The 15000-nt window shown below is 44.7% G+C and overlaps 1 protein-coding gene across 20 annotated transcripts in view; it reads right to left on the reverse strand.

The window, feature by feature from the left end:
- The window catches only part of LOC110525107 (myocyte-specific enhancer factor 2C), a 111500-nt gene that overhangs the window by 44812 nt on the left and 51688 nt on the right, over positions 1 to 15000 (reverse strand). For all 20 annotated transcript variants that reach the window (XM_090237058.1, XM_090237050.1, XM_090237053.1 and 17 more), the window contains one exon: positions 8037 to 8230. In XM_090237058.1, coding sequence (XP_090093184.1) covers positions 8037 to 8090 — 54 coding nt within the window. In that variant the 5' untranslated portion in view covers positions 8091 to 8230. The remainder of the gene's footprint in view (positions 1 to 8036; positions 8231 to 15000) is intronic.

Genomic DNA, 15000 nt, shown 5'->3' on the forward strand with positions numbered 1-15000 from the left:
TTATGTATAGAATCTGCAACAACAAAAAAGCTTTACAAATAACACCTACATAAAAATCCCATACATCGCCAATCCATACTCTTAACACCTACACCTGAAAAATCCCCCACACACATACATATGGATTCGATTTTTAAAAAGTAATCCATATATGCAAAATGAAGCAGGTACTGTAGCTCTAGATAGTTCTCTGAGTGGTGGTGATTTGAACTGCTTGGCAAAACGCTACACTGTGACCTCACTTGATGACGTCATGTGCCCACAGTTAGCCGTCGGACATGACCCTTGTGCTGGTGATGTCATCACTCACTGCAGCCACCCCCTGTCGCTATGAGCCAGTGTTGTGTTCGAGATCACCTAAAGCAAGACTGATTCAAGACCAAGACGGTGAAAATCGAGTCCAAATCAAGACCAGGACTGGAGGGGGGTGGGCAAGACTGAGTCAAGACCAGGACTGGAGGGGGATGGGCAAGACTGAGTCAAGACCAGGACTTTAGGGGGATGGGCAAGACTGAGTCAAGACCGAAACTGGGAGGTGGACAAGGGGTTCGAGACCGAGTCAACACCGAGACCAGAAAAATGCGATTCCAATTCAAGACCATGATTGTAATTTTCATTTTGTCAAATTCTGTGTTCATATTTTAGAACAACATTTGGATTTTTTAGACATTCGGAATAGAGAAAAAAATGCATGCTGGAGGAAAGTAGATCCACTCTACAAATTATTACTAACCCAAACACAGAATGGAACCATGGGCCTTCTATGCATTCAGAGAAGGGATAAGGATTTATAAAATAATAATTATAATAATATATAGTAATACTGATAAATATATTATTATTTTCAATTATGTTCTGATTGAATCTCTTCAGTTTTTGGGAAAGGGAAAGGGTTAACACGGAAGAGAAAAAAAGATCCAATCAGGATTTTTTTTCCTGGTCTCTCAGGAGATAAATCTAGCTAGCTAAGTCAGCCATTGGCTAGGCCAACAGAAGCTATATAAAAGCACTGGACATTCAACTGTATTAGAGCACCAGTTTGGAGTGACGGGAATCAACCAATCACATTTTTACTTAATAAGTGGGACCATATTTACAAGTACGCATGGAAAGTTCCTGCGCAATAGCGAGCAATAGTTTTCCACGGTCTAGCTAGCTAGATTTTGTTGTGGGCAAATTTACAGCGGCTGCAGCAGGTGTTATCGAAGAGGATGTTGTTGCTAATTCGTTATCTTCTCCCTTTTCAAGAATAACTTTCAACAAGAAGATAAGTTTTAAATGATCATCATCTGTTGAGTGCATATGTGTTTTTTTATTGCAGTGCACTTGGTGTTAGCCATCTCTTTGAAAATAACTTATGTTTGTGAAACATTGTGAAACATAACTTATGTTTGTGAAACATTGTTGCATTTAAAGTGGAGCTGACAGCGTTTTAGAACAGGACACCAAAAAATTCTGACAAGCAACCACTCAGATATGGTAATGTTCACGTTTTCTTAAATTCTTATAACTCCTGGATGAGTGTTTTTTCACTGCAGAAATCTCAGGGGCCCCAGAGTGTGAAATCTATAGTTGCACCTAATTGTGCATGGTCTTAGAATGAGAGTATAGGAAGACCAGAGGCCTCACTGTTTGGTGTTTTGTGTGAGAGCATGTCATCTGGTCAGAGGCTGAACGTTCAGCCTCCTCACATAGTGTACTGTATATACACTCCCTCCTTCCCACCCTCCCTCCCTCTCTTTCCCCTCAAGTCTGACAGCGTCAACCAAGAGGACAAACATGTTTACCATGAGGAGCTCCAAAGGACTGAACTGACGTACTATGGCCACAGTCAAGAAAGGAGAAAAGAGAGGAGGGAAAAAGAGGAGAAGAAAGAAAGTCAGCGAGCGGCTTAGGGTGAAGGGGGTGGGAGGGGGGGGGGGGGGGGCACAGGAAGCACATTTGTATGCATTTCCTCTCATAACAGGAAGAGTCTGGTGGCTTCCCCTTCACAATGGGCCTCGCTTCTGCTTCCCACCTCCTGGGGGGAGGAGGAGGAGGAGGAGGAGGAGAGAGACAGGGACCAAGAGCGGTCATTTAACCAAGCAAATATACACACAATATGTTAAGACTCATGCAAACATCATCACACACATCATACAGATGCCGTATCTTAATAAGAGCCAGGTTCACACAGCAGAAAAATAATCCATCAGCAGCAGGAAATGTGAACTGTTATGTGGATTATAATTAATGGCGATTTTTTTGTAGGCGTTGATACATTTTTCGTTAGGGCAAATCAAGTGTGAAATGTTAAATCGGAAATGTAAAACTTTAGAAGCCTTTTTAAAGCTTGAATACACTACAATACTGCTTTCACATAGGATTCACTGTAAACAATTCCTGCAACAGGATGATAAAATTAAGACATGGCATATTTACACACTCAACATAAGTGCATGCACACACGCAAACAAGTCAACACTCAATACCAGTGCCCTTCACACACAAACACTTGTCCTATTGTCAGAAGGCTCCCCACACTAAAGGAATAAGGAGAGGAGTCCAAGACTTGGACCTGAACTCTCCTCAGAGCCAAACAGGCTGCTGGAGATGAATGATGACAACAGGAGCTTTGTTTGAGCTCACATCTCTAATATATGCTTACTCCACTCCCCACCACCACCTAGCACCCACCCACTCCTAATAGACTTTCAGAGTACATAAAAAACGAACTCCTGTACAAGAGATTGTATTGAAATGAAAGTTAATCAATTAAAATCTATCAACTAGTAATGTCTGAGAAATAATCCTGCATTGCAATATGAAAAATGGTTAATGCAGTGATTTCATTGGATTTTCTTTTCCCGGAGGTAGTGATTTCTGAGAAAAGCACTCCTGCCCGAGTATGGTCGTGCTCTGTATGTTCCTGTTTAGACTGTAAAACCACAAGTGGAAAGTGATATATCCAGTCCCTGCTGCAAAAATGTGTGTGTTAACTTTGCAAGAGCCGAGTCAGTGGCAAGATTGAACAAAATAACTTTTTATTTTCATTCATTTGTGAGGATGAAAATGTCTTGTTGCACAGAGCTCCAGTTGAAAGATAAAGAAGGAAAAAGAGACACCAAAAAGTATATTTTTTACTGCCACTTTCATAGGAATCGAAAATGCACGAAAAGAGGACAAAGAGGAGAGTAGCAGCACAAGAGAAGAAGAAAAGAGGACACAGAGGAGAGTAGCAGCACAAGAGAAGAAGAAAAGAGGACACAGGAGAGTAGCAGTACAAGAGAAGAAGAAAAGAGGACACAGAGGAGAGTAGCAGTACAAGAGAAGAAGAAAAGAGGACAAAGAGGAGAGTAGCAGCACAAGAGAAGAAGAAAAGAGGACACAGAGGAGAGTAGCAGTACAAGAGAAGAAGAAAAGAGGACACAGAGGAGAGTAGCAGTACAAGAGAAGAAGAGAAGAGGACACAGAGGAGAGTAGCAGTACAAGAGAAGAAGAAAAGAGGACACAGAGGAGAGTAGCAGTACAAGAGAAGAAGAAAAGAGGACACAGAGGAGAGTAGCAGTACAAGAGAAGAAGAAAAGAGGACACAGAGGAGAGTAGCAGTACAAGAGAAGAAGAAAAGAGGACACAGAGGAGAGTAGCAGTACAAGAGAAGAAGAGAAGAGGACACAGAGGAGAGTAGCAGTACAAGAGAAGAAGAAAAGAGTACAAAGAGGAGAGTAGCAGTACAAGAGAAGAAGAAAAGAGGACACAGAGGAGAGTAGCAGTACAAGAGAAGAAGAGAAGAGGACACAGAGGAGAGTAGCAGTACAAGAGAAGAAGAAAAGAGGACACAGAGGAGAGTAGCAGTACAAGAGAAGAAGAAAAGAGGACACAGAGGAGAGTAGCAGTACAAGAGAAGAAGAAAAGAGTACAAAGAGGAGAGTAGCAGTACAAGAGAAGAAGAAAAGAGGACACAGAGGAGAGTAGCAGTACAAGAGAAGAAGAAAAGAGGACACAGAGGAGAGTAGCAGTACAAGAGAAGAAGAAAAGAGGCAGTTAAAGAAGATGAGAAGACAAAAGAGGGCATAAAGTGGAGGAAAGGTGAGGTGTTTTTGCAAGCAATCTCTAGGTGAGGTCTCTCAGGGTTGAGCAGACTGACACAGAGGAGCTTGGCTCACAGAGGTAACGATCAAGGACAAGAGAAAAGGTGGGAAACAGGGGAAGAGAGGAGAAGTGTAGGGGTGAAGAGATACCCTGAGGGCCTCATTATTTTCCTGCCGTTAATTTCCCTCACAAGCTTTCTCACCCCACCGCTGTTGATTGGAGACATGCCGGAATTGTTGTAAGTGAAAGAACCATGTTTCTTCATTCTGCGGTGGTGTGGATGGTTTCCTTGATCAGAAAGAAATAAGCTCACGTGCTGAAGATAAACATATATGGTTGTGTTTTTGAGTGGGGAGAGAAATGGGGAGGGGGCACATTTCTACTTCCTGTGACTGATGACTTCATCCATGTTTAACCTCTGAGCCCTCCACAGGGGCTCTTCCCCTTTACAACCCACCACCCCCACTGTCACACACACGCACACATTCACACACACACACACACACACACACACACGGCCGAACTGGCTCTGGCTGGACAGACGTGGCAATCTGCATTACCCTCAATTAGCCCCAATTAGCTGGACTCCATGATGGCCGACCCTGGATGTTAACGACAAGACGAGAGATAGAAGTGTTTACCTCAGTCTAATTAAATATATATGTGTGTTAAATAGAAATGCATGTGTGTGTCTAAGTATGTGTCTGAGTGTATAATATGTTTGAGCATGTATGCCTGCAATAGATATCTGTGTGTGTGTGTATGTCTGTGTAAGTGTGTGTGTGTTTGTGTGAGTGTGTGTGTCTGCTCTCTGTCTACGGCCTGTGCATTTATGGCACAGGGGGCCCTTTCATGTGCCCGGGGCTGGGAGAGGGTCTGAGTGGTGGGGGGCCGGGAGCCAGGACTCACACACTGCTGCCCTCTGTCCGGAGCTCTGGGCAGACAGTCAATGCCAGGGAGGCCTGACCATGGTGCCCCTGCTCTGGGGAAGTGTTTCAGGGTCTGGGGGTGGCAGGCCAAAGTGGCCGCACAGAGAGACGGAGGCCACGTGCCCACGATGATGGCACCGCGGTGGTCAGCGGAGCCCGTGGGTGGCAGGGTGGCTGCAGAGAGCTTTAACAGAACATTGCCACTCAACAGAGGGCAGGGAGAACAGGGAAGTGGACATCAATAGGGATGAGGAGTTAAAGGCTTTGTAATATCTACATAGGGCTGACATAGCAAACATATGAAGTATGACATAAGAGGTCAAACGTCGACAGCCACACCAGCCTGATTGCCAATCTACTAATTCAAGTGTATTTTGATCTATTCCTTCATGTGTATGGATTGATTGTATATCAGAGAAGTGTCAGTAGATTTTAAGTTTTGAGTTTGGTTCAGGGCAGGATGGGAGCTTGTGAAGCATGCAAAGAATGTGGAGGCTAAAGGTAACCCCTCTGATGTTTATTTGGCTGTAGTATGAGGATGTTTCCTCAAAGGAGAAGTGAAAATATGCAAAGCTCAGGCTGCCATTTAGACCAAATAAAAACAAAAAATCTTCTTTGTTTCTGTGTGCCAAAGGTCTCCTTCTTCCTTGTGATGGTCTCCTTTGTGTACACCAGTGGAGGCTGCTGAGGGGAGGACGGCTCATAATAATGGCTGGAATAGAGCTAATGGAATGGAATCAAACACATGGAAACCATGTGTGGTATTTGATAATATAATGGTATTATAATGGTATTTGATAATATAATGGTATTATAATGGTATTTGATAATATAATGGTATTATAATGGTATTTGATAATATAATGGTATTATAATGGTATTTGATAATATAATGGTATTATAATGGTATTTGACACCATTCCTCCTAATCCGTTCCAGCTGTTACCACGAGCCCATTCTCCCCAATTAAGGTGCCACCAACCTCCTTCGTGCACCTCTTGCTTGGCTCAGACATGACAACTGATGTCATTTACCTCCATTGTCACGTACAACAAAAAGCAAAAAGCAAAAGAGTTCATTCAAAGGATGTTTAAGAAGTGTATTTTAACAATCTTTTATCAGTATGTATTCAAAACAACGTGTAAAAAGGCAAGGAATATTGCTGGTGTAAAATTGATTACAAGAGATCTCAGGTATAAACTGTTAAAATCACTTTCTCCCTTTCTCTTCCCTTCCCTCTCCTCTCCTCTCCTCTCCTCTCCTCTCCTCTCCTCTCCTCTCCTCTCCTCTCCTCTCCTCTCCCTCCCTCCCTCCCTCCCTACCTCCCTCCTCTCGCGCCTTCCTTCCCTCTCTCCCCCTCCTCCCCTCTCTATCCCGCCCTCCCTCCTTCCCTCTCTCTCTGTAAACGAACCCCGGATATCTGTGGTATTGATTCCCCTCAGGTGTCCTTCCTGTCTCCCCCTCTTCCCTCCTCATCCTTGGGAGCCGGAGTGCCTGGTGCGACCGGTGAGCCTGGTCTGCGGTGTGACGGGTAGGGAGAGGAGGCTGAGATAAAACTGCACAGGAGGTGTGGGTGCTGGTGCAATGTGGTAGCCTTCCCCTCTGGAACTCCCGGACCTCTCCCACACTCCCTCCCCTACTTTTGACTTCAATACCCTGACCCCAAAAACCTGATGTCTGGGAACAACTGTAGAGCTCCCAGAGAGTCAAGTAGCACATAACGGACTCCATGACAGCTCCACTCCCCTCCTCCTCTTTCATTTATTTATTCTGTCTACTTCTCACCAAGGAGTTTTCAGACCACCCAGCTGCAACAGTCACTTCAGTGGAGTCCAATCGATTTCTAGCACCTTTTTATGTCAAGTCACAACAGCAGGGTGAAGAGAGCCAGTGTTTATGTGTTTATGTTGAGATGTCATACTGTCAGAGGCTAGAAGGGACAGTGAGGTACTCTGCTAAATGTCAGCCAATACAGAATAAAGACATGACAAGTAGAAGGATCTAAGAGAGTCTGAACCACTCTAGTGTGATAGATGTAAGAACCATTGAATGTCATGACAGTATGCTGGGATAATGGTTCACAGATTGGTGGGGACTGAGGAGGAAGGGAGTGTGTGTGACCTGTGATTGGAGGGGGGCTTATTAGTAGGGTATGGATCCAATTGGCCTGACAGGGAGCTGACAGAGTGGCGGTGGTCACTGGTGCCACAGGAAGTAATGGATTGTGGGCCTGCAGGGCAGAGAGAGAGACAGGTCTGTCTCCATCCATTTCCTGGGCTGTGTGGCTGATGTTTTGTTGTAATTTATCATTGAAGACAGGGCCACAAATTAAGCAAGCTGGTTGAATGTGATATTTATGGTAAATCCTTTGCCTATACAAGGGATCATCAAATAAATGTGCCTCTTCTTTTGAAATATAAACTTTCATTCAAATAATTGAAAAATAATTGTATGGGGTTTTTCTACTTACTTATGTTGGCTACGTGTTTTCAATACATTTGAGCATGAGCCTTGATTTAAAGTTACATTGAGAGGAAAGATACAGATGGCGCAACCAGCCCTGAGACAGATGGAGCATGTCGGCCTCTCAGTGCTCTCTTAGCTCCACCCATCCCAGGGCGCTCTCTGCGGTGCGTGGTGCGTGCATGAAACCTCCATCTCTGTTTGGTTGTTTGTTTGTGTTTTCTCCCACCCTTCCCCTCCCTTCTCCACCCACCCTGCATAGTAATATTCCACTGCCATGAGCTAAAGTGGGTGGCATGGTGTGAGAGGGTGTGATAGGGTGTGATAGGGTGCCACCAGTGTATGTTACATTTAAGAAAAACAAGACGTACTACTACCTCCATGTAAACCTCCAGGGCACCCAGAACAATCACCCTCCTATCCCACCTACACCCTCCTGCCACCACCATGACACCGTCACATCCAGACTCCCTGAAGACTTAAGTCAGCACACCTACCATGGTCTCTCCCAGGCCCACAGTAAGGTATTTCCACCCCCTCCATCATCCATCCTTCCTTCTTCATGGGGCTTACCTGTCTGTTGCGTTCATCCATAATCCGTGTGATCTGAATCTTTTTCCTCCCCATTGTCCCCGTCTTCTTCTTCTCTCCTCTCTCTAAAGAACTTTATGCTTTCTTCTGCCTCTCCTCAAAACGCTTTCTCTTCTCTCTCTTCTCTCTCTTCTCTTGACTTGCTCCGATCAATTCAAAGATTCAAGTATCCGTACCTGCATTAGAGAAAGAAAAAGAGAGAGGGAGACAGAAGGATAGAGGATAAGCATTAAGTGACATGAAATATGGCACAAAGAAAACGAGGGGGTGGGGGGGTATGGGTGGGAGAAAAGTCACATCATCGTTGCCACAAGGGAGGGGGAAGAAATACAACTAATCTGTCAACATGTTGTGAAAGGAACGCAGTGTTTTTTACTGTCGATATCATGCAAATCAGGTTTGTTGCGTTACCGTGCCAACTATGAGCAGAGACAGCGCTGTCAGGATCTCGTCTCATTCACAGAGAGTTTGACAGTTTGGAAGTGCCGCTAACTTAAATGCTCTAATCACCCACAGTGTAACGTTACCTACAGACTAAGAAATACACTTTCTTTCTCCTGAAAAAAAGCAGTTTGTTTACAGAACGACGGCAAGGTAAGACTAATCTAGTCTACCTCCAACACAGTTCTAAAATGGCCGACATGGAGACGGGCTTGGATGCAGATGTGAAACCTAGCCTTGCCTTGTTCAGAAACACTATAGATTTGACCTTTAAAATGATGGCAATAGAGCTGATTCCCGACAAATTCGTTCTTGAACATTTATACTAGGACTTAAACCAGCTGGACACAATGTGTGTGTGTGTGTGTGTGTGTGTGTGTGTGTGTGTGTGTGTGTGTGTGTGTGTGTGTGTGTGTGTGTGTGTGTGTGTGTGTGTGTGTGTGTGTGTGGGCTGAGCTGGACCGATAGTGTGTGTGAGTGAAATAGCTGACTTCCAAAGAGTGTGTGCATGCGTGTGTGAGCTTGAGTAAGCCAGATCTCTGGTACTTCTCTCCAGAGTGCTAAAGTAGGCCAACCCAATCTATCTCAGGGAGGAGCAGAAGAACTGTTGTGTTTTATTTTGACAGTAGAGGTGATAACGTTCCTCGTTATGCAAATGAGCATCCCATTATTTAAGCTCAGTGCAATGCAGGGGAGCTGTCAGCGCCGTCGCATTAAAAACCATCTAGCCTGCTTTTTTCTCCCCTTCCCATTCTCTCTTTTCTCTCCTTTCTGAACCAGATTTCCGGCACCTGGCAGCGCGAGCCGCAGACATTGATGTGGAAGATGACACTGCTTCACCAAAAGACATGTCAATCTCTCTCTCTCACACACACACTCACACAGGCACGCACAGACAGATAGACACACACACACACACACACACACACACACACACACACATATTTCCTTTCTTGTTTCATCTTCCTCTAACCTGAATCTATGTGTTTATTGAGTGACATGATGCAGGAGAAAGCACCCCAACCCCATGGTGAACAACTACACACTGCTGTACATTCGACCCCTACACTTCTTGAGCGGAAGGCATTGGTAATAGACGTGGCTGGTAGACACAGGTCTTGTCAGTTATACACCCATGTGAACTTGCTTTAGGAATACAAGTGAGAATTATTCTCAGTATTGAAGAGCACAGGTTCAAAACACCTGTACTCCTGCATGCCACTAGTTGGCTCTCTTATATCTTCAGTCTCTCCTGGGAGATGGAGCCAAGTGGAATCAAGCCAATTGATTGTAGCTTGACGCCTTGACGCCTCCGAATTGTCTCCAGGTTGACAGTAGCTCAGGTTTCATATATTGAGTCCGGGAACAGTGTGGCTATTTCATACTTTGTTTATAATCAAGCTTGTACAAGTCCAATGTACAGTGCCTTGCGAAAGTATTCGGCCACCTTGAACTTTGCGACCTTTTGCCACATTTCAGGCTTCAAACATAAAGATATAAAACTGTATTTTTTTGTGAAGAATCAACAACAAGTGGGACACAATCATGAAGTGGAACGACATTTATTGGATATTTCAAACTTTTTTAACAAATCAAAAACTGAAAAATTGGGCGTGCAAAATTATTCAGCCCCCTTAAGTTAATACTTTGTAGCGCCACCTTTTGCTGCGATTACAGCCGAAAGTCGCTTGGGGTATGTCTCTATCAGTTTTGCACATCGAGAGACTGACATTTTTTCCCATTCCTCCTTGCAAAACAGCTCGAGCTCAGTGAGGTTGGATGGAGAGCATTAAGTGAACAGCAGTTTTCAGTTCACAGATTCTCGATTGGATTCAGGTCTGGACTTTGACTTGGCCATTCTAAAACATGGATATGTTTATTTTTGAACCATTCCATTGTAGATTTTGCTTTATGTTTTGGATCATTGTCTTGTTGGAAGACAAATCTCTGTCCCAGTCTCAGGTCTTTTGCAGACTCCATCAGGTTTTCTTCCAGAATGGTCCTGTATTTGGCTCCATCCATCTTCCCATCAATTTTAACCATCTTCCCTGTCCCTGCTGAAGAAAAGCAGGCCCAAACCATGATGCTGCCACCACCATGTTTGACAGTGGGGATGGTGTGTTCAGCTGTGTTGCTTTTACGCCAAACATAACGTTTTGCATTGTTGCCAAAAAGTTAAATTTTGGTTTCATCTGACCAGAGCACCTTCTTCCACATGTTTGGTGTGTCTCCCAGGTGGCTTGTGGCAAACTTTAAACGACACTTTTTATGGATATTTTTAAGGAATGTCTTTCTTCTTGCCACTCTTCCATAAAGGCCAGATTTGTGCAATATTCGACGATTGTTGTCCTATGGACAGAGTCTCCCACCTCAGCTGTAGATCTCTGCAGTTCATCCAGAGTGATCATGGGCCTCTTGGCTGCATCTCTGATCAGTCTTCTCCTTGTATGAGCTGAAAGTTTAGAGGGACGGCCAGGTCTTGGTAGATTTGCAGTGGTCTGATACTCCTTCCATGTCAATATTATCGCTTGCACAGTGCTCCTTGAGATGTTTAAAGCTTGGGAAATCTTTTTGTATCCAAATCCGGCTTTAAACTTCTTCACAACAGTATCTCTGACCTGCCTGGTGTGTTCCTTGTTCTTCATGATGCTCTCTGCGCTTTTAACGGACCTCTGAGACTATCACAGTGCAGGTGCATTTATACGGAGACTTGATTACACACAGGTGGATTGTATTTATCATCATTAGTCATTTAGGTCAACATTGGATCATTCAGAGATCCTCACTGAACTTCTGGAGAGAGTTTGCTGCACTGAAAGTAAAGGGGCTGAATAATTTTGCACGCCCAATTTTTCAGTTTTTGATTTGTTAAAAAAGTTTGAAATATCCAATAAATGTCGTTCCACTTCATGATTGTGTCCCACTTGTTGTTGATTCTTCACAAAAAATACAGTTTTATATCTTTATGTTTGAAGCCTGAAATGTGGCAAAAGGTCGCAAAGTTCAAGGGGGCCGAATACTTTCGCAAGGCACTGTACCTATCTAATTTAGGCTTTCCTCACTACTGGCTCACATCCTTCAGAGATGATGCCACTCAAATGATGTTAACTATACTTGTTCATTGTGAGTCTCTCTCTCTCTCTCTCTCTCTCTCTCTCTCTATATATATATATATATATATATATATATATATATATATGTATCATATCCATTCCCCCCATATGTACATATAAATTCAGCAAAGAAAAACAACCCTTTTTCAGGACCCTGTCTTTCAAAGATAATTCATAAAAATCCAAATAACTTCACAGATCTTCATTGTAAAGGGTTTAAACACTGTTTCCCATGTTTGTTAAATGAACCATAAAGAGTTAATGAACATGCACCTGTGGAACGGTCATTAAGACAATATCAGCTTACAGAACTTAGGCATGACACTAACAGCTTACAAAACCTAGGACACTAAAGTGGCCTTTCTACTGACTTTGAAAAACACCAAAATAAAGATGCCCGGGATCCCTGCTCATCTGCGTGAACGTGCCTTTGGCATGCTGCAAGGAGGCTTGAGGACTGCAGATGTGGCCAGGGAAATAAATTGCAATGTCCGTACTGTGAGACGCCTAAGGCAGTGCTACAGGGAGACATGACGGACAGCTGATCGTCCTCGCAGTGGCAGACCACGTGTAACAGCACCTGCACAGGATCGGTACATCTGAACATCACACCTGACAGGTACAGGATGCCCGAGTTACACCAGGAACGCACAATCCCTCCATCAGTGCTCAGACTGTCCGCAATAGGCTAAGAGAGGCTGGACTGAGGGCTTGCCGGCCTGTTGTAAGGCAGGTCCTCACCATACATCACCGGCAACAACGTCACCTATGGGCACAAACCCACCGTCGCTGGACCAGACAGGACTTGAAAAAAGTGCTCTTCACTGACGAGTTGCGGTTTTGTCTCACCTGCACTTACCCGAGGCCTGTACTCTGGAGTAGGATCGATTTGGAGGTGGAGGGTCCGTCATGGTCTGGGGCGGTGTGTCACAGCATCATCGGACTGAGCTTCTTGTCATTGCAGGCAATCTCAACACTATGCGTTACAGGGAAGACATCCTCCTCCCTCATGTGGTACCCTTCCTGCAGGCTCATCCTGACATGACCCTCCAGCATGACAATACCACCAGCCATACTGCTCGTTCTGTGCATGATTTCCTGCAAGACCGGAATGTCAGTGTTCTGCCAGCGAAGAGCCCGGATCTCAATCCCATTAAGCACGTCTGGGACCTGTTGGATCGGAGGGTGAGGGCTAGGGCCATTCCCCCCAGAAATGTCTAGGAACTTCCAGGTGTCTTGCTGGAAGAGTGGGGTAACATCTCACAGCAAGAACTGGCAAATCTGGTGCAGTCCATGAGGAGGAGATGCACTGCAGCACTTAATGCAGCTGGTGGCCACTAACTGTTACTTTTGATTTTGTCCCCCCCCTTTGTTCAGGGACACATTATTCAATTTCTGTTAGTCACATGTCTGTGGAAATTGTTCAATTTATGTCTCAGTTGTTGAATCTTGTTATGTTCATTCAAATATTTACACATGTTATGTTTGTTGAAAATAAACGCAGTTGACAGTGAGAGGACATTTCTATTTTTGCTGTTTGTAAATGTATATCATCTCCTGATTACGATGCACATTGACCATTAGCATGTCAACAGCTCTTCTTCACCCTTGTGACAAAACCATACTCATGTGATGATTGTTTGCAGTTCCACTGCGAACGACACTGGAAACAAGACCACTGACTATATAATGAACCATAGGGAACAACAGTACTAACGAGACTAACATCTAAAATGACACATTGGTTTAGTATTTAATGATACTCTTGTTAATTTTCTATGGTTACACAGCATAAGTCATTAAAAACAGTAAAGTGCTGTCAGAAAGATGAAAGAGTGTCTTCAGACAGACTAACACTCCAGCCTATCAGTGGTGCACAACAGTCCACAGACACAACAAGGACAACAACATATCTATCCCCTGGGCAGGCCAGCATACCTCAATCAGACCCTGACAGTGGAGGAGCACCACGCAGCTCTACTCTGTCTCCTGAAAGCTAACGCAATGCCTCTCTCCATTGGTGGCTTCAGCGCAGTTACTCCTCCCCCCTGAGCCTCTCAATGTTAACACCCTCTGGAGCAACACCTTAGTCCTTATGTAACACTAAGACTAAGCCCATGTCCTGAACATTTAATCCCAGCTTTGGCTCCGGCAACCACTGCTGCCTGAGAAAAGGTGCTGCTTAGCCCGGTGCCGGTGATCCCCCTCCCTCCCCTCCCCTTCCCCTTCAACACTACTCCCTCCTTCTGCCTCCTCCCTCAAACACGAGAGCCTCCACCCAGCTCGTCAACTCTCCCTCCTCCGCCTACCCCACGCACCCACTCCCACCCCATTGCCCACGCTCCTGCCTTCCCCAGGTCTGGTCAGTGAGGGTTGGCTGGTGACAGTAAGCACCCCCAAAATATTACCACAGAACAGCACAATCCAATTGACCCCTTTGACGGTGTCCCGCCAGCAGACATGCCGCGGCCAGCCTGATGGGGAGAATGAAAGAGAGAGGGGGAGGGAGGGAGGAGAGAGGGGGAGAGACAGGGAGCGAGAGAGAGAGACAGAGAGAGACATAGAGAGACAGAGAGCGCAATCCAATATAATGAGACAGAACTTTGTCTACAGTGCATTCAGAAAGTATTCAGACCCCTTCCCTTTTTCCACATTTTGTTACGTTACAGCCTTATTCTTAAATTATTAAATAAAAAATGTTGATCGTCAATCTACACACAATACCCCATAATGTACCTAATAATTCAGATTCTTTGCTATGAGACTTAAAATTGAGCTCTGGTGTATCCTGTTTCCATTAATCATCCTTGACATGTTTCTTCGACTTGATTGGAGTCCACCTGTGATAAATTCAATTGATTGGACATGATTTGGAAAGGCACACACCTGTCTATATAAGGTCCCACAGTTGACAGTAGATGTCAGACAAAAATCAGTCCATGAGGTCAACGGAATTGTCTGTAGAGCTCCGAGACAGGATTGTATCGAGGCACAGATCTGGAGAACGATAAAAAAAAACATTTCTGCAGCATTGAAGGTCCCCAAGAACACAGTGGCCTCCATCATTCTTATATGGAAGACATTTGAAACCACCAAGACTCTTCCTAGGGCTGGCCACCAGGCCAAACTGAGTAATCGGCGGAGAAGGGCCTTGGTCAGGGAGGGGACTAAGAACCCAATGGTTCTCAAGTAGCTCCAGAGTCCCTCTGTGGAGATGGAAGAACCTTCCAGAAGGACAACCATCTCTGCAGCACTCCAACGATCAGGCCTTTATGGTGGAGTGGCCAGACAGAAGCCACTCCTCAGTAAAAGGCACATGACAGCCTGCTTGGAGTTTGCCAAAAGGCACCTTAAGGACTCTCAGACCATGAGAAACAATATTCTCTGGTCTG

This window comes from Oncorhynchus mykiss, chromosome 6 (assembly GCF_057628025.1).
Source record: "Oncorhynchus mykiss isolate SJ-2025 chromosome 6, ASM5762802v1, whole genome shotgun sequence".
Classification (NCBI taxonomy): Eukaryota; Metazoa; Chordata; class Actinopteri; order Salmoniformes; family Salmonidae; genus Oncorhynchus; species Oncorhynchus mykiss.